The 25,921-nt window shown below is 41.7% G+C and overlaps 1 protein-coding gene across 4 annotated transcripts in view; it reads left to right on the top strand.

Annotated features, from left to right (window-relative positions):
* The window catches only part of CACNA2D1 (calcium voltage-gated channel auxiliary subunit alpha2delta 1), a 1,186,557-nt gene that overhangs the window by 1,038,061 nt on the left and 122,575 nt on the right, over window positions 1-25,921 (top strand). For 2 of the 4 annotated variants that reach the window (XM_075345217.1, XM_075345218.1), the window contains exons 17-20: window positions 9,313-9,387; window positions 11,220-11,294; window positions 14,153-14,209; window positions 24,116-24,187. In XM_075345217.1, coding sequence (XP_075201332.1) covers window positions 9,313-9,387; window positions 11,220-11,294; window positions 14,153-14,209; window positions 24,116-24,187 — 279 coding nt within the window. The remainder of the gene's footprint in view (window positions 1-9,312; window positions 9,388-11,219; window positions 11,295-14,152; window positions 14,210-24,115; window positions 24,188-25,921) is intronic. The other 2 variants (XM_075345220.1, XM_075345219.1) reach the window with 1 other exon arrangement.

Raw genomic sequence — 25,921 nt, 5'->3', positions numbered from 1 at the left:
GCGGAAAGGCAGCATTTCGGTAGCCAACAGCTTACAGAGGGATAGAGTCAACCTCTTAGCTTTGTCATGGGTCGGAGGAAGTGGCCTTTTATTTGACCACATCTGAGGGACAGAGATCTGGCTGCTGTGTGTAGACGGTGTTGAGTAGGGTGTCCCTGGAAAAATGCAGGTTTGTGAGGAAAGTGCAGGCGGAGACATGATGTTGCCTTCATCCAACGTTGGTGCTATCGATGTCTGAGAGAGCTGTACACACTCACTTGTTTCCCCTTCCAAACCAACTGACGACCTTACAAGCAAACTGCCGGTTGCGGTTACAGTGGTGGAAGTTTTGCGTGGAAAAACAGGTGTGACAGCTGTCCCCACAGTCCTAGAAGATGAAGAGCGCGCGGATGCACTGGAAGGGGCGGGCGGTGGATGGTTCGCTCCGCTAGGCCGCATTGCAGCACGGTGAGCTTCCCACCGGGACTTATGATATTTAGTCATGTGACGATTCATGGAAGAAGTTGTCAAACTGCTGAGGTTTTGACCTCTACTAACAGAATCATGACAAATGTTACATATCACATGAGTTGGGCGATCTTTTTCGATGTGAAAAAAGGACCAGGCTAGGCAAGGCTTAGAGGCCATGCGACCTGTTGATCCACCCCGAATAATGCTCATAGGCAGAGTGGTGGCTGAGGATGCAGTTGTAGACGTGCTACCAGTGCTCCGACTCTGTCCAGGAAGGCGCAAGGTAACTTCGTCGTCGGTTGCATCCTCCTCCACCGCCTCTGTTGACCTCCTCGAGTGCCTGACTGGGGGTTGACAGTAGGTGGGATCTAGAACGTCATCATCAATTGTTGTGTTTGCACTCCCCTCCCCCTCAGACCGAGCCTCTTCTTGCCCTGACCGAATATTTAAGTTGTCATCCCAATCGGGTATCTGCGTCTCATCTTCATCAGTATGTTCCTCATTGTCTATAACCACAGGTGTTACAGTTTGTGACAAAGGGTCAACATTATGCTCAGAAACTTGGTCCTCACGGCCTGAATCAGAGTCACAAAGGTTCTGGGCATCACTGCAGACCATTTCCTGTTCTGTACTCACTGTAGCTTGGGAGCAGACCTCTGATTCCCAGGCTATAGTGTGACTGAACAGCTCTGCAGACTCAGCCATCTCAGTTCCACCATACTGTGCAGGGCTGATGGAGACTTCAGAGCTGGGAGAAATCAAGTGTGATTGGGATGACAACTCAGAGGACTGGTGTTTTTTGGATGCGGTACTTGAAGTGGCTGAGAGGGCACTTGTTGGACCACTTGAGATCCATTCAAGCATTTTCCTTTTTTGCCCATCATCTACCTTTGTTCCTCTTGTTCGTGTCCGTAAAAAAGGGAGCACATCGGATTGTCCACAATAAGTAGTAGACATCTTACTTTTGCTAGTAGATGGTCTATCTGCAGCAGATGATAATGGAGCTTTGCCACCTTCCCCACTGACAAAACCTTTTTTGCCTTTTCCACCACGCCTCTTCCCCTTTCCACCAGCATCTGTCATTTTGCCACTCATGTTGATTGCGACAAGATTGTGGACTGAAAATGTGGTAGTAAAAATTGAGAGGTGGTGAAGATTGCAGTGGTGGTCTAGCTTTATTAACAGCAGAATAATAAAGAATAAATATCCCTGACAATGTAACTTAGTTATAATTAGTTGGAGTGTGCAACGCAGGCAGACGTGCTGCAAATGTCTTGGCACTAGTGGGACTAAAGCAAAGACCAATAGCCACGTATAGGATGCCACTAGGTACACTGAGTGTTTGCTAGTATAATGGCTTAGTTATAATTAGTTGGAGTGTGCAACGCAGGCAGATGCGCTCTGCAAATGTCTTGGCACTAGTGGGACTATAGCAAAGTCCAATAGCCACGTATAGGATGCCACTAGGTACACTGAGTGTGTGCTAGTATAATGGCTTAGTTATAATTAGTTGGAGTGTGCAACGCAGGCAGATGCGCTCTGCAAATGTCTTGGCACTAGTGGGACTATAGCAAAGTCCAATAGCCACGTATAGGATGCCACTAGGTACACTGAGTGTGTGCTAGTATAATGGCTTAGTTATAATTAGTTGGAGTGTGCAACGCAGGCAGATGCGCTCTGCAAATGTCTTGGCACTAGTGGGACTATAGCAAAGTCCAATAGCCACGTATAGGATGCCACTAGGTACACTGAGTGTGTGCTAGTATAATGGCTTAGTTATAATTAGTTGGAGTGTGCAACGCAGGCAGATGCGCTCTGCAAATGTCTTGGCACTAGTGGGACTATAGCAAAGTCCAATAGCCACGTATAGGATGCCACTAGGTACACTAAGTGTTTGCTAGTATAATGGCTTAGTTATAATTAGTTGGAGTGTGCAACGCAGGCAGATGCGCTCTGCAAATGTCTTGGCACTAGTGGGACTATAGCAAAGTCCAATAGCCACGTATAGGATGCCACTAGGTACACTGATGTGTGCTAGTATAATGGCTTAGTTATAATTAGTTGGAGTGTGCAACGCAGGCAGATGCGCTCTGCAAATGTCTTGGCACTAGTGGGACTATAGCAAAGTCCAATAGCCACGTATAGGATGCCACTAGGTACACTGAGTGTGTGCTAGTATAATGGCTTAGTTATAATTAGTTGGAGTGTGCAACGCAGGCAGATGCGCTCTGCAAATGTCTTGGCACTAGTGGGACTATAGCAAAGTCCAATAGCCACGTATAGGATGCCACTAGGTACACTGAGTGTGTGCTAGTATAATGGCTTAGTTATAATTAGTTGGAGTGTGCAACGCAGGCAGATGCGCTCTGCAAATGTCTTGGCACTAGTGGGACTATAGCAAAGTCCAATAGCCACGTATAGGATGCCACTAGGTACACTGAGTGTGTGCTAGTATAATGGCTTAGTTATAATTAGTTGGAGTGTGCAACGCAGGCAGATGCGCTCTGCAAATGTCTTGGCACTATTGGGACTATAGCAAAGTCCAATAGCCACGTATAGGATGCCACTAGGTACACTGAGTGTGTGCTAGTATAATGGCTTAGTTATAATTAGTTGGAGTGTGCAACGCAGGCAGATGCGCTCTGCAAATGTCTTGGCACTAGTGGGACTATAGCAAAGTCCAATAGCCACGTATAGGATGCCACTAGGTACACTGAGTGTGTGCTAGTATAATGGCTTAGTTATAATTAGTTGGAGTGTGCAACGCAGGCAGATGCGCTCTGCAAATGTCTTGGCACTAGTGGGACTATAGCAAAGTCCAATAGCCACGTATAGGATGCCACTAGGTACACTAAGTGTTTGCTAGTATAATGGCTTAGTTATAATTAGTTGGAGTGTGCAACGCAGGCAGATGCGCTCTGCAAATGTCTTGGCACTAGTGGGACTATAGCAAAGTCCAATAGCCACGTATAGGATGCCACTAGGTACACTGAGTGTGTGCTAGTATAATGGCTTAGTTATAATTAGTTGGAGTGTGCAACGCAGGCAGATGCGCTCTGCAAATGTCTTGGCACTAGTGGGACTATAGCAAAGTCCAATAGCCACGTATAGGATGCCACTAGGTACACTGAGTGTGTGCTAGTATAATGGCTTAGTTATAATTAGTTGGAGTGTGCAACGCAGGCAGATGCGCTCGGCAAATGTCTTGGCACTAGTGGGACTATAGCAAAGTCCAATAGCCACGTATAGGATGCCACTAGGTACACTGAGTGTGTGCTAGTATAATGGCTTAGTTATAATTAGTTGGAGTGTGCAACGCAGGCAGATGCGCTCTGCAAATGTCTTGGCACTAGTGGGACTATAGCAAAGTCCAATAGCCACGTATAGGATGCCACTAGGTACACTGAGTGTTTGCTAGTATAATGGCTTAGTTATAATTAGTTGGAGTGTGCAACGCAGGCAGATGCGCTCTGCAAATGTCTTGGCACTAGTGGGACTATAGCAAAGTCCAATAGCCACGTATAGGATGCCACTAGGTACACTGAGTGTTTGCTAGTATAATGGCTTAGTTATAATTAGTTGTAGTGTGCAATGCAGGCAGACGTGCTCTGCAAATGTCTTTGCACTAGTGGGACTATAGCAAAGTCCAATAGCCACAGATAGGATGCCACTAGGTACACTGAGTGTTTGCTAGTATAATGGCTTAGTTATGAGTTGGAGTGTGCAGAGGACAAGAGGGTACAGTGGCAGGATTGTGGTGCTCTGGGTAGAGGAATGGAAGCCTGCCTTTCTATTCCCTCCTAATGGTGAAATGCAGGGAGGAAATCCCTGACCTTGGCTGCACAGATGCTGGCGCTGTTTTCAGGACCTGTCAGCTTAACTCTGACCCTGCCGGTTTGAGCCCTTAAAAGGACTGCTATAAAGTGCTCTCCCTATGCTGTCTAACGCTGTGTATGCAGCGCATACAGCTGTATCAGCGATAGGACTCAAGACGGAGCTGCGACAGTGATGTCTGACACCAAAGACGCAGAAGGCAGATAATGGCGTCCGTGAAGAAAATGTCCGGTTTTATAATGCAGGGACATGTGACATGCAGATCCTATCACACATGCCGTTGCTTCTCTGGCTCAAAGTCCACTTAGCTGTGTGTGTGTCTGTGATTGGCTGACATGCTGGCCCGCCCCACAAGACGCGCGCGCTTAGGGAAGGAAGACAAGAAAAAAAAAAAAAAAAATGGCGATCGCCATTATAGAAACAGCAGTGATCTGAAGGCGCTGTTCACGCACACTATACACTGAAATGTGATAATAGTTTGATTCACAGAGTGACTTACACTATTACAGCAGAAACCAAGCTAAGATTTAGCTGTTTTTTGGCTGCTAGAACCGTTCTCGAACGTTTCTAGAACTATCGAGCTTTTGCAAAAAGCTCGAGTTCTAGTTCGATCTAGAACATGCCCCAAAATCACTCGAGCCTAGAACTGGAGAACCACGAACCACGAACCGCGCTCAACTCTACTAATAGCCACATCTACAGCCAAAATATGCAGTCAAGGTAGCAGTAACAATGCAGGCATTGAATAGTGGCGCAAGCATCTTGGCCATCATTCTGTTGCCTTGGCAAAAAATCCCCCCCATTTATGCTGCAAATTACAAATTTCACAGAAGATTAAGTTAATTTGTGAAAAGATCACTTTAAGACACATTTTGTGATTAAATAAGGATTATCTGTCTCATTTCAAGAGAAAGAAATTGTAAAGAAAACATACCAAATATTGTATTTTTTCAAAATACTAACTAACATGCCCTGTGGATTGGTCAGAGGCTTAGGACTATCAATCACTCACAAAACAATTCTGATATGCTTGACTAGTCAGGCCAAACCTCTGTGTGGTGTATGGGCTTAGTGGAAAGTCTGCGACCATACTCCACTGTGTTGTGTTGGGCCCATGCAGTGATCACTGCGCACATCCCCTGACTGACAAGCTTCACATTTCAGAGTAGCTTTATGAAGTACCAGTGGAGCTAAACACTTTACGTCAGGGGCAGACATGTCAATGGTGCAACCTGCACAGCCGCATAGGGGCACAAGAGGTAAGGAGGCCATTACTACCTCAAAACCTGGTGGAATTGTTCATTTTGACGAGCTCTTGGACTGCAGAGGGCCCATATACTGTCCTTGCACAGGCGTCTTCTTCTGTCTGCTCAGCTAATTACAAGTACAGTTCTGCTTTTTGTTATGTAATATGCATGAATGTAATGTATATGAAAGCTGAATAAGCAGGGTCTTCATAATAAGAATATTCTTCACAGAGATAAACAATATACAAAAATCATTTCATGTACAATTTATATGGAAACTATTATTATTAAATTTCAACCTGTCCTGAGTTTACAGTCCACCAAAATGATTATGCTGTATTGGTCTATATAAAGCAAGTTGAAGCATATCCTCCTATCCAGAAATGGAGTGTCTATAGTGGAGAATAATACACTTTAAATCCTTCGTAGATAGGGCTGTAAGTCTACCCAAAGCAGGATATTTCACAGCTAGAGCTTTAAAGGAGTGGTTCACCCCTTTTCATTATTGGCTACATCGATATAATGTTGAGAAACAAGGTTTCTCTCCAATACCTTGTGTTGCCAATAGTGCCTGTAAAAGACACCATTGCAGTCTGCTCACCCCCTTCGCGTGACCCTCCAGGTTCTGTGACCTCTGATGTCCGGTGATGTCATGTGAACTAAGGCAGGCCGCAGTCTTCCTGAGTGACTGATAAGGAATAACATTTGGAACACCATTCTAAGTCTGAACTGGGTGCAAAAACCTAAAAAAACATCACTATGGGGAGATAAGGTATGCACACCAGTGACTATGTAAGGGGAATACATGCAATAGCAGAAACTGCTGTGTGAATACTGACTTGAAAAATCCAATAGCTATATGTAAAAGTGAAAATGTGAAAAATGGAACCTGCATTACTGCCATGAACATATGAATCAAGAGAAATTTAGCTACTGAATTGATCAATGCAATAGAGCCCCAACACTACGCCAAAGTATTTCTCTACGTTGGGGTCCCTAGCTTATGTGTGTCCTCTCATGCAGTTAAAAAACTTACCGTGTATGGGAAGCTGAGACCCAGGCTATTTATGCGTATGATATGGATTGGCAATAGGTGTGGTTGGGGAGGCATCACAAACGAAAAACTACTAACAAATAAGGCCCGTTTCACACATCCGGCTTTTCGCCGGTTTGCCGGATCCGGCGCTCTCCCATACAGTGACTACAGTACAGTGACAGCGCAACAAGCGCCGGTCACATACTGTCATGTGACCGGCGCATGTGACCCGGAAGTTACAGCGCTGTCACTGTACTGTATTGTCTGTACGGGAGAACGCCGGATCCGGCAAACCGGCAAAAAGCCGGATGTGTGAAACCGGCCTAAGGAATAACGTTTGGAACACCATTCTAAGTCTGAACTGGGTGCAAAAACCTAAAAAAACATCACTATGGGGAGATAAGGTATGCACACCAGTGACTATGTAAGGGGAATACATGTAATATCAGAAACTGCTGTGTGAATACTGACTTGAAAAATCCAATAGCTATATGCAAGAGTGAAAATGTGAAAAATGGAATCTGCATTACTGCCATAAACATATGAATCAAGAGAAATTTAGCTACTGAATTGATCAATGCAATAGAGCCACAACACTACACCAAAGTAGATTCCACTGGTGTGCATACCTTATCTCCCCATAGTGATGTTTTTTTAGGTTTTTGCACCCAGTTCAGACTTAGAATGGTGTTCCAAATGTTATTCCTTATTTGTTAGTAGTTTTTCGTTTGTGAACCCTCCCCAACCACACCTATTGCCAGTCCACATTATACGTATATATAGCCTGGGTCTCAGCTTCCCATACACGGTACATTTTTTAACTGCATGAGAGGACACACATAAGCTAGGGACCCCAACATAGAGAAATACTTTGGCGTAGTGTTGGGGCTCTATTGCATTGATCAATTCAGTAGCTAAATTTCTCTTAATTCATATGTTCATGGCAGTAATGCAGATTCCATTTTTCACATTTTCACTTTTACATATAGCTATTGGATTTTTCAAGTCAGTATTCACACAGCAGTTTCTGCTATTACATGTATTCCGCTTACATAGTCACTGGTGTGCATACCTTATCTCCCCTTCCTGAGTGACTGGGCTGTGTGTGGTGTTTCACTGCTCATCACAGCCCAGCATCTCACTTGTGCTATGCAGTGAAGGAGGTGGCAGGAAGATGCTTGGCTGTGACACTGGACTGTGATGAGTGGTGAAAAACTGCCCACAGCCCAGTCACTCAGGAAGACTGCGACCCACCTCAGCTGACATGACATCACCGGACATCAGAGGTCACGGAATTGCGAAGGGGGTGAGCAGACCACAATAGCGCTGCTCACAGGCACTATTGGCAACACAAGGTATTTGAGAGAAACCTTGCTTCTCAACATAATATTGATGTGGTCAGTAATGAAAAGGGGTGAACTACCCTTTAAATTAGAGATGAGCAGACCTGTGGAATTTTGGGTTATGCGGGTTCAACTGGACTTTAGATAAAGTTCAGTTTGGGACCCGGACTTGAGCTGAACCTCATTGGAAGTCACTAATTGGGAAGTTCGGTTCTCTGCCCACATACAGCCATCCATAAACAAAGCACTTCCGGGGGAAGGAGGATGGGATTTTTTCATCTTCTTTATACACACTATCCAGTAATGCTGACCTTACCCCATGTACGAGACATTCAAACACTGCAAGCGGCTCTCACTGGGCCGAGCAACGAACGTACCTGAACACAGTGATGTTCGCTCTAGTGATTTGCATATGTAAAGCAACCAAACTCCAAAATCAAACACTGAGGGGTTTTTTTGTAAAATCTGTGTTTGGTACAAACAACGAGCTTTAAAGTTCGGGTCCACTCCTCTGTAGTGTTGATCTTCTATATGTTATTTATGCCATGGAATGGTTGATGTCTAGTCAGCACTGTTATGTCACTGTTATGAGCAACACTGAGCAAACATCACCCAAGCCCATGGGGTGGTAGGTGAAGAATTTTGCAGTCAACTGATGTACTAAGCATGGATCAGCAAACTTTGCAATGTACATGATGACCCTATGGCTCCAGAAGATTTCCTTTTAGAAGAATCTTAAAATATGTTTTTGTTTCTATTATGCTTTCAAATACACTAGTCATCTGTTTCTAGTTCTCTCCTCTTGCTCCTGCTTTATAAAAATAAACCTGTGTGGATAAAGACATATGATGTTGTCCTTTTGACAGGGAAGTTCAGTCATTTTCATCACGGCACGCCATGTTTCTGTACCGTAAACTGGAATCTAGCATGTGAAACCTTCCTTGTTGATTTCTAGCGGTTATTGATGGGGCTTTTAAACTACCCACAGTATAAATCTTAGAATCATTATTAAAGCATTTGTTTTATTAGACTTTCTAATCTCAGAAGGGAAACTCACTCTGGGCTTCCTGACAAAAGTCCATGTAACGTAAACTTGGCCACACACATTAGATATTCTTTATTGGTTCCATGGGACCAAAGGAAAACTCCAAAGTTTAATTGAAGTCTGGGGGAAAATACAATCAATAAGTCGTATTTATGTAGGAAGTATATTAACGTACCCGGCGCTCAGCTACTTACATCATTTATGATGAACCATAGGAATTATGTAACCTTTTTCTGATATTCTAATTCAGGAATATCCTGTTATTTCCTAGTTTATGACCATCAATCAATTCACAGCTAGTATTTTATAATGTGGGGTGAACTATTATGTTGATTTTATTGTTCCTTATATTTTCAGAACCAATTAATACTTGGTGTTATGGGCGTAGATGTTTCTTTGAAAGACATTAAAAGGCTCACGCCCAGATTTACAGTAAGTTTATTGTACAGCTTTCATTTCATTTCATTGTAATATATCTCATGCAATTCTCATATACTGTATATTATTTTTAATTGGGCACTAGGTTAATTACTTAATTAATATATGCGTTATATGCGATCACATATAATGAAGAAGTTACATCTCAATGGATTTCGATCCATTTTTCATGTCTACTTAGTTTCTTTATTGATCATTCTATTGATAAACAGATACAATTACCTGTGTAGTATAGTATACATGATGTCAGTTATATATACATTATACTATACTTTTTGCCCATTTGTAAGCCAACTTTTTAGTTTTTTAAAGCTATGCATATTGAAGAAGAAACTGTATTAAAAGGAATATATCACCATGTTTTTGCTGTCACATCTGAGAGCAGCATGATGTAGTGGCAGACATCCTGATTCCAGCGGTGTGTCACTTACTGAGCTGTTTGCTGTCATTTTGATAAAACACTGTTTTCTCTGCTGCAGATGAAGCAGTTATACAGAGTTCATGAATATGCTGGACTACCTGGCAGCAGGCCAAGTAGTCCTGTAATGATAATCCACTGCTGATTAAACAGTGCTCTTATCAAAACGAAACTAAGTAGCTCAGTAAGTGACACATTGCTGGAATCAGGATCTCTGCCCCTATGTTATGCTGTTCTCAGATTAGGTGGCAAAAACCTGGTAACAGATTCCCTTTAACCACATTATGAATTGCATTTATACATTTTAGTTTAAGTCTTAGGCAAAGCGGCATTCTGACGTTTGCACCAACAGGGGCATTGACTATAGTGACATAGATGGAGTCATGTGTGCTCCGTTGTCCATAATTTTTGGCTGTATACACCTATTGGAGATAAAAAGCAAGATGTAGTCAGCTATGTCTTCATGTCTGCCTTACCTATGTGTATAATGTCGAAAATGATACACGACAGAGCACACAATCATTCTGTCTACATCATTATAGTTAATGTCCCCATCATCACATAGGCCCAAATGCCTTTTTGCTGATTCTTATAAACTCCCCATCAGGCCATCATAGCAGGCACCTGACTGATTCTAAGTTAACTCATTCTCAACCCAAAAAAAGAATGTGCAGAGGCTATAAAAGGCAAATGGTGCAAAAAAAGTGATTAAACCAAATAGCAAAAATGATTTTTATCCCCAATTACGAGCATTTAAAGGGACTCTGTTAGCAGGTTTCTGCAATAATACAGCATGCTGCAAGTGTCAAAACAGAGAATTCAGCCATGTGTCTGTTATCTCAGTCTTTTTTTTGTTTATATTAGCTAAGCCTCTTACCTTTATCATTAGTGGGTCTCAGCAGCTCCTGAGCTCTAGTCTGACTCCTCCCCTTCTGTGATTAGCAGCTTTTGTCTATGGAAATGTACACTGAAAGCCTGGTGTGGACGGGGGGGGGGGGGGCGCAGCTCTCCCTGCACTGCTACATATAAAATTTATAATCTTTAACTGTGTCAGAAGGGCTGCAGCCAGTAATCGAAGTGGTACATCATTGAACTCAGGACCTTTTTGCCTACGTTATACTGCTCTGAGATGAGGTAGCAAAAACCTGCTGTCAGATTCCCTTTTAAGTAAGAAAAAAATGTCCCCACTGGTGGACAAACCATTTATTGACATTTTGAATTATTCCAAAAGTTGAATCTACATAAAAACATTGAGTCATATTGTAAATCATTTGTTTTGATGCTCTAGCACCACTTTTCAATGACATGGTGCACCAGACGCCATTGAAATGAAATAATAATTTGCATGTTATGTGTACGGCCTGCTGAAATATATTTCACATTTCTAACTCTATATATTTTTCAACAGCTTTGTCCCAATGGATATTATTTTGCTCTTGACCCTAATGGTTATGTCCTGCTTCATCCAAATCTTCAACCAAAGGTATAAAAGTATATGGTAAACTAAACCATTTGTTCTATAAATATTGTATCATTTGCTAAGATCAGTAATTAACACAGATACATTTAACATTGTCCTTACTACATATTTCCACGTAATAAGATTAGAACTGCTTAAAACATGCTTAGAATAGCAAACTAACCAGGTGAATAACAATGGAAACTAAAATAACTAGAAATAATCAACAATAAACCTTATTTATCAACAAAAGTTAATAACTTCTAGAAGTTTTGCCACATGAAACCATAAAGTGAATGAAGGTTTACAACATGCAACCACTTTTCTAATAGTAAGCCTGTAGAGTATATACATAAAAAAGGAAACCATAGTAATCTTACAATACAATATAGATTATTAATTTAAATCAATAGAATCTGGTTAAACATTAGCACATACGCACTTATTATTTCTAAACATATAGGGCTATTTCACACAACCATTCAGCAGCCATATTTTCTCTTCTCATGGTGGTAGAGTTTGGAATTGAAGCTTTAAAGGGAACCTGTCAGGTCCAATATGAACCCAGAACCAAGAGCAGTTCTGAGTGCATATTGCTAATCTCTGCCTAACCATCCCTGTATGCACTAGCATAGATAAAGAGATTTTTATAAAAAGTATTTCTAAAGATCTTTTATCATATGCTAATGAGGCCAGGGACTAGTCGCAAGGGCGTTACTTCCCCTGACTAGTTTGCCCTCTTAGCATGGTAGCACGCCCACAGGATATGCTAGTATGCTACTCAAGACAGCATCACCAGTGTTGACGTGCATACCTGTGTCTGCTGTCTTTGCTGTTCAACAGTCCCTGCCCTGACACTTCCGGTCATGCGCAGTATGAAGTTGGGTGTACTTGTCCCAGTTTCAGTGAGGTCTAGTGCGCATGACTGAAAGTGCCAGGGACTTCTGAACAGCGGAGATAGTGGACACAGGTACGCACATCACCGCTGGTGATGCTGCATTGAGTAGCATTTTAGCACGCCCCTGTGGACGTGCTAACATGCCAAGAGGGTAGACTAGCTGGGGAAAGTTACGCCCTTGTGACCAGTCACTGGCCTCATTGGCATATGATAAAAGATCTTTAGAAATACTTTTTCTAAGGATCTCTTTATCTATGCTACGGTATACAGGCAGGGATTAGCAATATGTGCCCAGAACGGCTTGTGATTCTGGGTGCATATTGGACCTGACAGGTTCACTTTAACCTTGAGAACATATAGATTATGTGAATAAATCCTTACTGTAATTCTTTACATTCCTGATAGCAGTTTTTGTTACAAGTCTTTGTAGAATGTAACAAAAGGTCTGATTTCTCATTAAGTATACAGTATATATTTTTGAATGTGTAATGGTTTCAGTAAATTCGTAATGTTGTAATACAATAAGCAGTGTTATATATTTGGCTTAGGATGTTGGCATCTTGACATGCTGGCACTATGCAAAGCAATTCTCCCAGACAGTTAAAATTAACAAACCTAGCTTTTTTATGTCTCATTTAATAATATTATATTAATTACAGTAACAATGTTATGGACAGTGTTAGAAAGGATTTTAATTACTTCATCTTAAACTCATACAATTTTGAATGCAGTCAATGTACCAAAATAAATCTTCTATTATATAGACATCAACAATATTTTCTACTCCACTGCACACAGATTGCCATCATTCACATGAACCTTATTGAGGCAATCTAAGTACAGTACCTTGTCTCAAAAAATATATGCGCCCAATTCACCAAGATTTGCATTGTTCACACCTATCTTGATGAGGAGATGGACTAAAGTCAGAAGCTCCTCATTCATGAAGAGGTGTATTGCTGTTCATAAATCAGGAGCGTCTTATGAGTGGCGCCACCCAATGTTTTACTCCAGTCCATGCTGGAGTAAAGGGGGCTTTACACGCTACAATATCATTGCCGATATCACCAGCGTGCGTACCCACCTCCATCAGTTGTGCGACACGGGCATATCGCTCCCCTGTCGCGCACAAAATCGCGCACCCCCTCACACGGATTTACCTGCCCTGTAACATCACTCTGGCCGGCAATCTGCCTCCTTTCTAAGGGGGAGAATCGTGCGGTGTCACAGCGCCGTCACACGGCAGGCGTCCAATAGAAGCGAAGGGGCGGAGATGAGCGGGACATAACATCCCGCCCACCTCCTTCCTTCCGCGTAGCCGGTGGAGGCAGGTAAGGAGATGTTCCTCGCTCCTGCGGTGTCACACATAGCGATGTGTGCTGCCGCAGGAACGAGGAACAACATCGCTAATGAGCGTTAAATGAATTTTGGTTTTAGGATGACCTCTCCGCGGCAAACGATTTTGGCCACTTTTGCGATCGTTTTAGGTAACAGAAAGGTGTCACACACTGTGATATCGTTAATGACGCCGGATGTGCGTCTCTAACGGCGTGACCCCCAACGATAGAACATTAACGATATCGTAGTGTGTAAAGCCCCATTAAGATTTGTGGTGTAGCTAACCCCACTGCTTGTCACTAATTTTAATGAGCAGCTAACGCAATGTCCCAGCTCTGCCCACTTTGTTAGTCCTGGCCGAAAATGGAGTGGGATCTCCAAAATCGCTAAATTTTAGTGTAGCTTCAAGGTGCACCCAAATTGGGACTTTTCAAAGCTTTGATGAATCGGGCCCATGCACATTAAATTCCCATAGGAATTTAATTAATGATTTATGCTTTTACAGTGTGCCTGGAAACAGGAGCATCAGCATAAAAGCCACGCAAATACAAGTTCTATACAGTTACTTTACATGCTTTGTATTGTGTAGCAATTATATACATTATTTAAGATGTGAGGAGGAAATCAACTTTCTTTACTACTTCAGCCTATAGGCTTAGGTATCCCTATGGTAAATTTGAGGAAAAGAAGGCCTGGTTATCAGGTAATAAATGTCAGTGAAAAGCTGAAAATAACTAACTTAGAAGGCTGTATTCTGTACTGGCCGTGAGCATGCATCATGGTTTCCATACTAAAGAGGTTGTTATATAGTATTTGAAAATACATTTAGCTTTAACAAAATGCTTTATAAGCAAAAGCTGCCTTTGCAAAGCTATCAACGTGCTTTTTAATGTATGAAAAAAATAAGTTTGGCACAAATTGCATAAACATGCTTTTACATTATTGTGACACAGGAGCAAGAAAGTACAGGAGTAAGAATTCTATAACATTACACACACATACCATGGATTTCAATGGGGACCATTTAAAAAGGATGTTTACAACTTAAACATTGATGGTATCAATGTGTGATCAGCTGGGATCTGACACCAGCCACTCCTGCTGAATAGCGGTTGTGGGTGTCGGCGGTGACGGCAGCCTGCCGGAATTATTCAGTTCCTGAGCTGCTCCATGTTTTGATAGTGTTTGCAGCTGGGCATTACACATCCGCTTCCCATTGATTTGAATAAGAGGCGGATGTGCAGTAACCGATCGCTGCCGCAAACAGAAGACAGAGCAGCTCTAGAACTAAGCATTTCCAGTGCCTCCTTCTGCCGCCAGCATAAAAATCACCTGATTGGTGGGGATGCCAGGTGTCGGACTCTGGCTTATCAGACATTGATGACCAATTCTTAGGACAAGCGATCAATGTTTAAGTAGTGGATCATCTCTTTTGTGACTTATTGCCTCTTTGGAGGAACTGCAGGAATACTGAGATTACCTTTTGGACTTTATTAATTTAAAATTTTACCAGTACATTTCAATATTGTTCTTTTTATTCTGATAAAAGAGGTTGAAAGGATGAAAGTAAAATCACTCATACAAATTAGACTGATGGTAGCCAGAGCAGATGTTATCGGTGGTATTTACCTACAGTCTTGAGCCTATGGGGACGTCTGTCTCTCCCCAGCAGATGAAGTCAGAGAAGAGAAGGAACGGTATATTGGAATTCCAACAACCGATCTTTTTGTTCTACTTTGAGATATGCCACTCATTTAGAGAACACTAGAGCCAAGCTGAGCACTTCTGTATATCGGAGAGTAGGAGAGATGATGGCTCAAATCTAAAATGTATGGGAACCTTAACAGCAGGCTAATCTGTTTACTTGCTGTAAATTAATTTCATTTTCTTAATAAGTATAGGATGAAGGTGTAGGATGATATCATTAGCATATCACATCTAATTCTGGATTTAATAATGGTGGCAATCACTGAACTCCTCAACATTTTTAGTCAGAAATAGAAAAACAGTATAATATTAAATAAAATATAATTTCGTTATCCTCAATAAAAGAGCAGTGATCAAAAGGACACAACAAATAAGTCAAAACCTAACAGTTCTATATAAGTGCCCAAATATATCATTACAAATTAAAAGGTTGTCTGTCACCCATTTGTAGTATTGAAGATGGGTCAAACCAGAGACCAGAGTATGCAGCTGGAAATAGGGAATGTCAACCTAAAGACCCCAATCATGCCCCTTGCAATGACTCCCACCCTGACAAGGGCAGTATGCAAGACTAAATTCTTTATATTATCCGAAAAAGACTTGTGTTCAAATCCCATTGGATTCACACTTGGGTAATGCCCTTGTTAGAGCTGGAGCCATTGCAAGGGGTACGACAGCGGTTTTTAGGTTGACAGTCTCTATTTTCAGCCCTCTTCTTCGGCCGCTGGATTGACCCTTCTTCAATTCTACAAATAGATGAGAGGCAACTTCTTAATTTGTAATGATATATTTATTATTATTATTATTATTATTATTATTATTATTTATTATTATAGCGCCATTTATTCCATGGCGCTTTACAAGTGAAAGAGGGTATACGTACAACAATCATTAACAGTACAAGACAGACTGGTATAGGAGGAGAGAGGACCCTGCCCGCGAGGGCTCACAGTCTACAGGGAATGGGTGATGGTACAATAGGTGAGGACAGAGCTGGTTGCGCAGTGGTCTACTGGGCTGAGGGCTATTGTAGGTTGTAGGCTTGTTGGAAGAGGTGGGTCTTGAGGTTCCTCTTGAAGCTTTCCACGGTAGTGGAGAGTCTGATGTGCTGAGGTAGAGCGTTCCAGAGTATGGGGGATGCACGGGAGAAATCTTGTACACGATTGTGGGAAGAGGAAATAAGAGAGGAGCAGAGAAGGAGATCTTGTGAGGATCTAAGGTTGCGTGCAGGTAGGTACTGGGAGACTAGGTCACAGATGTAGGGAGGAGACAGGTTGTGCATGGCTTTGTATGTCATGGTTAATGTTTTGAACTGGAGTCGTTGGGCGATGGGAAGCCAGTGAAGGGATTGGCAGAGTGGCGAGGCTGGGGAGTAGCGAGGGGAGAGGTGGATTAAGCGGGCTGCAGAGTTTAGGATAGATTGGAGGGGTGCAAGAGTGTTGGAAGGGAGCTTATTCTGAACTGATATATTTAAGCACTCATTTAGTTTTGCGTATATTTAATTTCTGTTAGGATAAGACACTACTTTTGTGAATTTCACTTTCGATCACCAAATATAAAGTTTGACCAGGAGATCATTTATTTTCATCATTTCGATATTTTGTTACGTTCAAGAAAAGTATTTAATATATGTCTACGAGAGATGGGAGAATCAATTTTCAGGACTAGGGTAACATGTGACAGCCAGATTGAAGGCCTAAAAATCTCTTTATTGTCCGGCATTAACTTTTCTTCTTTTAATGGTACTCATGTTCGTGTGTGCGACACGTTGCAATGATGAAGTCACAACAGCCTGGCTAATCAAAAAAGGAGCCAGAAATATCAGGTGGCCAGGGGATTTGCCGGCCTCCTGTCCACCGGTCATGACCTGACCAAAGTCCTGAAATATCGATTCTCTGTATCAGTAAATATCTGTGCTATGATGCTATAAAGTGCATGATCATTATGGGGAATTAACATGGTGCAGATATTTTGCCAAAAGGTTGATGACTGCAAATCTTTTTCATTGACCTCAATGTTTTTTATTCTGAAGCCTGTGTTTACAGCTTCGCAGGACACCTTCAGATTAATGGGACAGTTGTAGATTTTTTTCAATCAAATCTGCATCATACTAGTGTAAATTCACCCTCTTGTTACATCATATATTGCATGGAATGTTTTGTTATGTTTCTTTTTTTAGTTTTTTTTTGTATTTGTTCTCATTGCGTCATACTATTATGTTATAATATTAAGCATTGCATTATTTATGCATCAAAACATTTTCACAGGAAGTCATTTTTATATTGTGCTAGCATTACTTTGTTATTATTATCTTATTTTCTTGAAAATTAATATAAAATAGTGTTTTTCCTATTATATTATTTTCTTCTTTCCTTTGCTCTTTTTTTGGTTGGTATGGAAAATTGTCTATTCTGCATTGGCATTGCATGCTGCTTGGTCTCGTCCTTCTGTTCATTATCCACTGCATGTAAGAAACTGAATTTTTGTTTCTATTTTGATTTGTGCCTTGTATTTTTATTTGTATTTGTGCCTTATATTTTTGTATTTATGATATAAGAAGAGGATCCGAAATCTGAAAATAGTAATTGTCTTTTAAGCTGTAAATAAATTGCACAGCACTTATTTAGTAATATATGAGGGGATTGTTTGATTTTTCAGTATGTTCATCTATAAATAGCAATATGTAAGAATTTAAACTTAGCTTTTAATAATACTCAAAAAAGGAGTATATATATCCATTGGTACTAAAAACAACATAAAATACACATTCTTAGAAAAAAGGAAGAAAAACACTACAAAAACAGCGAAAAACACTACAAAAACAGCAAAAAACACCCTTAGGCTATGTGCGCACTTTGCGTCGAGGTAGTTGCAGGTCACAAAGCATCCTCTGGCAGAAAGGACAATGCTTTTGGCTTTAAAAATGCATTTAAAATGCAAAGAAAGTAGCCTATGCGCACCTTGCGGTTTTCATGACTTTCTAGTGCTTTTCCGGTGCTTTTAGAAACGCTGCAGTTTTGTATTAAATTGAATGGATGGGAAACGCAGCCAAAATGGCAAAAACAATTGACATGTTGCTTCTTTAAACGCTGAGTTTTTGCCCGAATTTATGCAGATTAAATGCAGCGTTTTGAACAGCAAAGTGCGCAGAAGAAAGCTCAATGTCCCATTGACTTTGCTTGAAAAGCATAACGCAAGCATTTTGGCATAAAAACGCTGCAGTTGAAAAAGCAGTGGAAAAGTAGGTAAAAAAGCAAAGTGCACACATAGCCTTATTGTCTATCAAGGAGATATTCTGAACAAGGAGTGAGAAGTTCATACCCACGATTAGGAATGTCATTAAAATAGCGTCAAGGTGAGCCCCTATAGGGTTTTGACAAGGCTTTCATTTAATGGACTACCTTGCTCGTGAGAAAAGGACTGGCACCTTGTTTTGATGACCCTGATAACTACTCCTATACAGTTACAAGGGTGAGACTGTTCCATTGGTGTATCAACAGAAATCAAATGATATTCCTAATTGTGGGTACAAACGTTTCTCACCCGTTGTTAAAGGGAACCAAACATCAGGATTTTCGTGTATAAGGTGCAGCCAGTGCAGTACTGGCACTATCAGGCACAGGCTGTACATACCATTAGTGGGCAGCTCGGGTGTTTAGGCTGTGAAATTCAACTTTATAACGTTTGAAAATTCATGCACTTTTTGATTGACGTGTGCACCTCTGCTGCTAATGTCCGGGTGGGTTATGCACGTGTATCCCCGCCCCCCGCCGCCTGTTCCTCCCTCTCACTGGCCGTATGTAAATTTCTAATCTTCAGTTACACGGTGTCGGAGTTAGCGCCTGTGCATAGCGCTCATCTCCGGCGCCATGTTTCTGAAGCCCACAGTATTATGGTCCATGAGAGGGCAGTGCATGAGAGGGCAATGCATGTGCCCTCGCTTCTTCAGATCTGTTGTTACCGCAGGAGTGCGCGCGGTCACAACAGGACTGGAGAACAGCTGATCTTACCCTGATTAGTTGCAGCAGACGTCTCCTATGATATCGTCTGCTGCAGCTAATTGGTAAGATTAGCTGTACTCCAGTCCTGTTGTGACCGCGCGCGCTCCCGCGGTCACAACAGATCTGAAGAAGCGAGGGTGCATGCGCCGCCCTCTCATGCACCATAATACTGTGGGCTTCAGAAACACGGCGCCGGAGATGAGCGCTATGCGCAGGCGCTAACTCCGACGCCGTGTGACTGAAGATTAGAAATTTACATACAGCCAGAGGGAGGGAGGTACAGGTGGCGGGGGGGCGGGGATACACGTGCATAACCCGCCCGGACATTAGCAGCAGAGGTGCACACGTCAATCAAAAAGTGCATGAATTTTCAAACTTTATAAAGTTGAATTTCACAGCCTAAACACCCGAGCTGCCCACTAATGGTATGTACACAATGTGCCTGATAGTGCCAGTACTGCACTGGCTGCACCTTATATAGGAAAATGCTGATGTTTGGTTCCCTTTTTTTTACTGTTTTTTGTTGTTTTTCTTCCCTTATTTTCTAGTGTGTGCATTCTATTATGCTTTTTTGAGTACCAATCAATATATACTCCTTTCATGAATATTATTAAAAGCCAAGTCATACTTTTTCACATATTGCTATTTATACATTGAATTAGTGAGTCTTATAAGAAGTAGCTAGACTTAAAGAGAAAATATGATCAGACTTGTTTATTCAGGTTTGCATGTAAAGCGGACCAACCAACAAGATTTTCATATATAAACTAAAGCCAGTGCTATACTGGGGCTATCATGCTGATTATAAACATACCCTTAGTTGTGAGATCGGATGTATACTTTCTGAAATACAGGCAAGTAAAGTTTGTGACATACACTGTTACTTGATTGATAGGTGCTGCACAATATTTAATATGTGGGTCAGGTTTTTCTAGTTATTCCCGCCCCTGTCTTCTTGCCTCTCCTCCCTCCCCCTGTCATTCCGCCTTCCTACTTCCCCCTGTAATAACAGAGACAGGGGAAGAAGGACAGGCAGTCAGACAGAGGCGGGAATAACTAGCAAAACCCGACCCACCTATTAGATATTCTGGAGCACCTATCAATCAAGTAACCATGCATTTCACAAACTTTACTTGACTATCTTTCAGAAGCTATACATCCGAACTCACAACTAAAAGTATGTTTATAATCAGCATGATAGCATCGGTATAGCACTGGCTTTAGTTTATATATGAAAATCCTGGTGGTTGGTCCTCTTTAAATGTTTTTGGTTTTTTTTTTTCTTTTCTGGCAATTTTTTTTCCATATCACAATCTGAATAAAAAATAGAAATCTTGGAATTTTCACACTGGCCACTAGGGCTCTTTAAGCCTCTAACTTCAAGTTATTTAAGAAAACATCATATGTACATTAGGAATACTAAACAGACTCTGCTCCTATCATTTGCATTGAGGTATCTAATGACCCTGGGCAAAAGTCATTGTGAAGGGAAAAGGAGCAAGTGGAGCTGTACCTATTGTCATTGGTATGTGTAAGGAGGTGTTATCTGTCATTTTAATTCCACCTCTGATAAGCAGCCTGACAAAAACTCTTCTTTGAAGGGCAAGAAGCATAAAGGTCCAGTCACACTAAGCAACTTACCAGCGATCCCAACAACGATAGGGATCGCTGGTAAGTTGCTAGGAGGTTGCTGGTGAGATGTCACACTACGACGCTCCAGCGATCCCACCAGCAACCTGACCTGGCAGGGATCGCTGGAGCGTCGCTACACGAGTTGCTGGTGAGCTCACCAGCAACCAGTGACCAGCCCCCATTGCCGCGTGGAAGATGCTGCGCTTGGTAACTAAGGTAAATATCGAGTAACCAACCCGATATTTACCTTGGTTACCAGCGCACGGAGCTACAAGTGCAGAGAGCAGGGAGCAGCGCACACTGAGCTCTGGCTCCCTGCTCTCCTAGTTACAGCACACATCGGGTTAATTACCCGATGTGTGCTGCAGCTACATGTGCACAGAGCAGGGAGCAGCGCACAATGCTTAGTGCTGGCTCCCTGCTCTCCTAGCTACACCACACATCGGGTTAATTAACCCGATGTGTCCTGCAGCTACATGTGCACAGAGCAGGAGCCGGCACTGACAGTGAGAGCGGCAGAGGCTGGTAACAAAGGTAAATATTGGGTAACCAAGGACAGGGCTTCTTGGTTACCGATGTTTACTGTGGTTACCAGCCTCCGCAGAAGCCGGCTCCTGCTGCCTGCACATTTAGTTGTTGCTGTCTCGCTGTCACACACAGCGATCTGTGCTTCACAGCGGGATAGCAACAACTAAAAAATGGCCCAGGACATTCAGCAACAACCAACGACCTCACAGCAGGGGCCAGGTTGTTGCTGGATGTCACACACAGCAACATCGCTAGCAACGTCACAAAAGTTGTTCGTTAGCAGCGATGTTGCTAGCGATGTTGCTTAGTGTGACGGGGCCTTAAGTCTAAAAAAGTCCTAGTTGCCACTGTGAACAAGGATACTATTGTAAAAAAAAAAAATAGTGACATGGAAAAAAATCCCAAAAATGAAAAAAAAAAAATTGTGACAAAAAACCTGATTTAATCCATATGTAATTTTTTTAATGATAGTTTCTATTTAAGTTGGCGTCATTACAATTCTCTAACTACATACAATCAATTTTCATTCTTTTATCAAATAATACAGTTAAAGGGAACCTGTCAGCAGATTTGGGGCCTATAAGCTGCGGCCACCACTACTGGGCTCTTATATACAGCATTTTAACATGCCATATATAAGAGCCCAGGCTACTGTGTAGTACGTAAAAATGATTTTATAATACTTACCTAAACGGTTGCTGTGGTGAAGTTGGGTCATATGGGCATTTCCAGTGCTGGCGCCTCCTCCTTCAGCCATGTGTGCATGACGCATCCTACGTCATACACACTCACCGGCCCCGCACAGGTGCACTACAATACTTTGATCTGCCTTGCTCAGGGAAGATCAAATTACACCTGCGCAGAACCTCAATGCTGGCGAGTGTGAGAGTGTGGATGATGTAGGATGCATCATGCACACAGGCTTCAGATCAGAAGAAGGACAACAAAGATGGCTGAAAGAGGAGGCGCCAGCACCATAGAACAGAGACACCCATATAAGCCAACTTCACCGCAGCGACTGTTTACTTAAGTATTATAAAGTGTTTTTTATGTTCTACACAGTGGCCTGGGCTCTTATATATAGCAAGTTAGAATGCTGTATATAAGAGCCCACTGGTGGTGGCCGCATCTTATAGGCCCCAAATCTGGTGACAGGTTCCCTTTAAAAGGATATTCTAGAGTGCAATGTCATTCTATTTGCTCTAAAGATATATTTAAGCATAATATGTATAAAATCTACTACAAAAACTAGAAATTAATGTTGGCCTTGAAGAGTTGCCTAACTGGGGTACTTTCTTAAAGGATTGATATAACTGTTATGCATAAGACCCAGAAAACATATTCCATGTAATTTCACCTTTTAATAATAATGTATCGTCTTTTAACTAACAAAAATTAATCATTAGTCTCAAAAGCCCAGATAAATATTTGATAAGGATTTAAATACCATACATTAGGAATACTCCCCTACTTTTAATTTTCGTGTTATTATACTGGATGACAGGTGAATATAGAACAACTTAAAATATGGCATATTTAGCACATGATGTGTTTGATGAAGCATTCACAGAGCAGGATAACTGAAATATAAAACTTAAAACTCTGTTTATACAGTTACAATTATATCATGACATTCTAAGTTGGCATTATGTAAAAAAACATTCTTTGCCTCTGCAATACCCTTTATGTGCTAATATGTGCTTCATAACATTGACATCAAATTTGCAACGATTCCTATTCCTCATCAATCACCAGGTCACATTACATGGTCTGTGGTAAAGAATTGTTAGATATACTTCTTTTTACATTGCAGAAAGTTTAGCTGTATATCTCTTATAAGATAATTGCCTTGTGGAGCCATATTTAACAATAACAGATAGAAACTCAATGTGATGTAAACTTTTATCAGGTTATATGGAAGATAACTAGTAATTCAAATATATGAAATATTGCATAAGTAAGCTAATAATTTTGAGTGGAAAAAAATTCTACTTAAAATTTACAAACATCTGCATTTGCCAAATAATTAACTTTCACGTGGATTTAGCAAGATGGTGGCCACTGGCTGCCATTTCTCTGAATCACAGAATGCTATCAAAATGTTAAAAAGATCCTTATATACACCTTCCCACTCACCTCTCCGGCTCTGCACTCGTCACAATCTCTCATCCAGTCCTCACCTTATCTTCTGATGCCGGATGTTTAAGCTGAAATCCCTGGGTCTCTCACAAAAAGATGGGACTTCCAGCTTTGCTGAGGTCCAAGATGTTTTGCACATGCATATGCACAAGGTCATGGCCCACACTGTGACGTGGTGATCTTCCAAGCGCTTGTGCAGTATCCTCTTGGATCTCATAAGAGCCTCAATTCTCGGAATACTGGAAAAGCTCAAAGATTTCAGCTCGATTGGCGTGCATTAGAAGTTACCACTGGGACTGGGCCATCGACAATGAGGAGTTGATGAGGTGACTTCCCTAGACAGAATTAAGTTTAAAAATTAATCATAGTGTTTCTCAAATTTTGTGGTTTTGCATTATAGATGTTAGCTATGTATCATCTGTTATTTCTATCTATATATTTATGTAATACTTTGCGGAAAATGGTTATTGCTTCATAGCGCAACAAATCCAAAGGGGTAAGTTACAATTCTAGTTTAGAATAGTATAGGCCCTTTTACTGTAGTTTTTGGTAGTTTCATCAGGGCATGGCTGTTATTTTACACTATTTATTCTCTACCTTAGAATCCAAAATCACAGGAACCAGTAACCCTTGATTTTCTGGATGCAGAACTTGAAAATGAACATAAAGTAGAGGTATTTATTGTCTTCTTCATTTCCTAAAGCTACTTTAAAGTGATTAGTTCTATACCTAAAGGTACCATCACACTAAGCGACGCTCCAGCGATCCCACCAGCAACCTGACCTGGCAGGGATTGCTGGAGCGTCGCTACATGGTTGTTGGTGAGCTGTCAAACAGGCAGATCTCACCAGCAACCAGTGACCAGCTCCCAGCCAGCAGCGACGCGTGGAAGCGATGCTGCGCTTGGTAACTAAGGTAAATATCGGGTAGCCAACCCGATATGTACCTTGGTTACCAGCGCACACTGCTTAGCACTGGCTCCCTGCACTCCTAGCCAGAGTACACATCGGGTTAATTACCCAATGTGTAGTCTGGCTATGTGTGCAGGGAGCAGGGAGCCGGCACTGACAGCGTGAGAGCGGCGGACGCTGGTAACGAAGGTAAATATCGGGTAACCAAGGTAAGGGCTTCTTGGTTACCCGATATTTACATTGGTTACCAGCATCCGCAGAAGCCAGCTCCCTGCACATTTAGTTGTTGCTCTGTCGCTGTCACACACAGCGATGTGAGCTTCACAGCAGGAGAGCAACAACTAAAAAATGGTCCAGGACATCCAGCAACAACCAGCGACCTCACAGCAGGGGCCAGGTTGTTGCTGGATGTCACACACAGCAACATCGCTAGCAACATTGCTGTTGTGTCACACAAGTCGTGCCTCAGCAGCGATGTTGCTAGCAATGTTGCTTAGTGAGACGTGGCCTTAAAGCTCTGTTCATATTTGCATCTTAGGATTTGATTCTGATTGTAGATTGTGCTACTTGTGCTACTTTTTTTTCCCCATAAAAATGATTATGTCCCTGATGGAATGAGACAGATGCGTTCTAATGTCATGGAATTTGCTGGATTCTTCAGGTTCTAGCTCTGAAATATATCTAAAAGGCAAAACTACTCTCACAATGTTGTAATGGTCTTTAACCCCTTAACGACCATTTATACACATTAAAACCATGGACATTAAGGGGCCTTATTCCTTCATCTCTATTTTAAAATGAATAAGTAAATAGCACCCGTCCGCAGTTGAAAGTCCTGTGGATGACACCTGTGGCATCAGTCCCAACCAGTTTTTGAACAAATTGGGAATGAGTAACCTCTTTCAAATAAAGGATTGTTAAGGTGTTTGCATATTGAATGCCCTGTTATTTTCATGCATGCATCATTCTAGAGTAAATAGAGAATGTCGAGCCTTGCCACAAGGAACCATCTGTTCAGGTTTTGAAGCTCTACAGAGGTGCCACAAATGAAAACCTCTGTATTGTCAAGGAAAGCCCCATTGGTTCTGTGTTTCTGTAATCAAAGTATCTAAATGTTATGCCCTTTTTAAAGATGGCAGGCTTAAACTTTACTTTACTGTTACTGTCTTATATATTTTTCTACAATTGCATTTTTTCTTCACAGGCACTGCAGACATTGATCCATTTATTTAGAGAGGCAATTTGTAAACTGGGGTTCTTCTGCTGCTTTGGCACCTTAGGGGCCCAGAAAATGTTGTCTGCTCTGCACACTATTCTAGCAAAAGTTGTGCTCCAAAAGCAAAATGGTTCTCTTTCCTTTTCAGCCCTGAGATATGACCACAGTAGTTTCTAACAACATATGAAGCATCACCACATATGGGAGAAATTGCACAATACATTTTTAAGTCCAGTCTCACCTGTTAACCATTGGATAACTGACAAATTTGCAACTAATAA

Source organism: Anomaloglossus baeobatrachus, chromosome 4 (assembly GCF_048569485.1).
Source record: "Anomaloglossus baeobatrachus isolate aAnoBae1 chromosome 4, aAnoBae1.hap1, whole genome shotgun sequence".
Taxonomy (NCBI): Eukaryota; Metazoa; Chordata; class Amphibia; order Anura; family Aromobatidae; genus Anomaloglossus; species Anomaloglossus baeobatrachus.
This window is presented reverse-complemented; position numbering and strand designations above follow the sequence as displayed.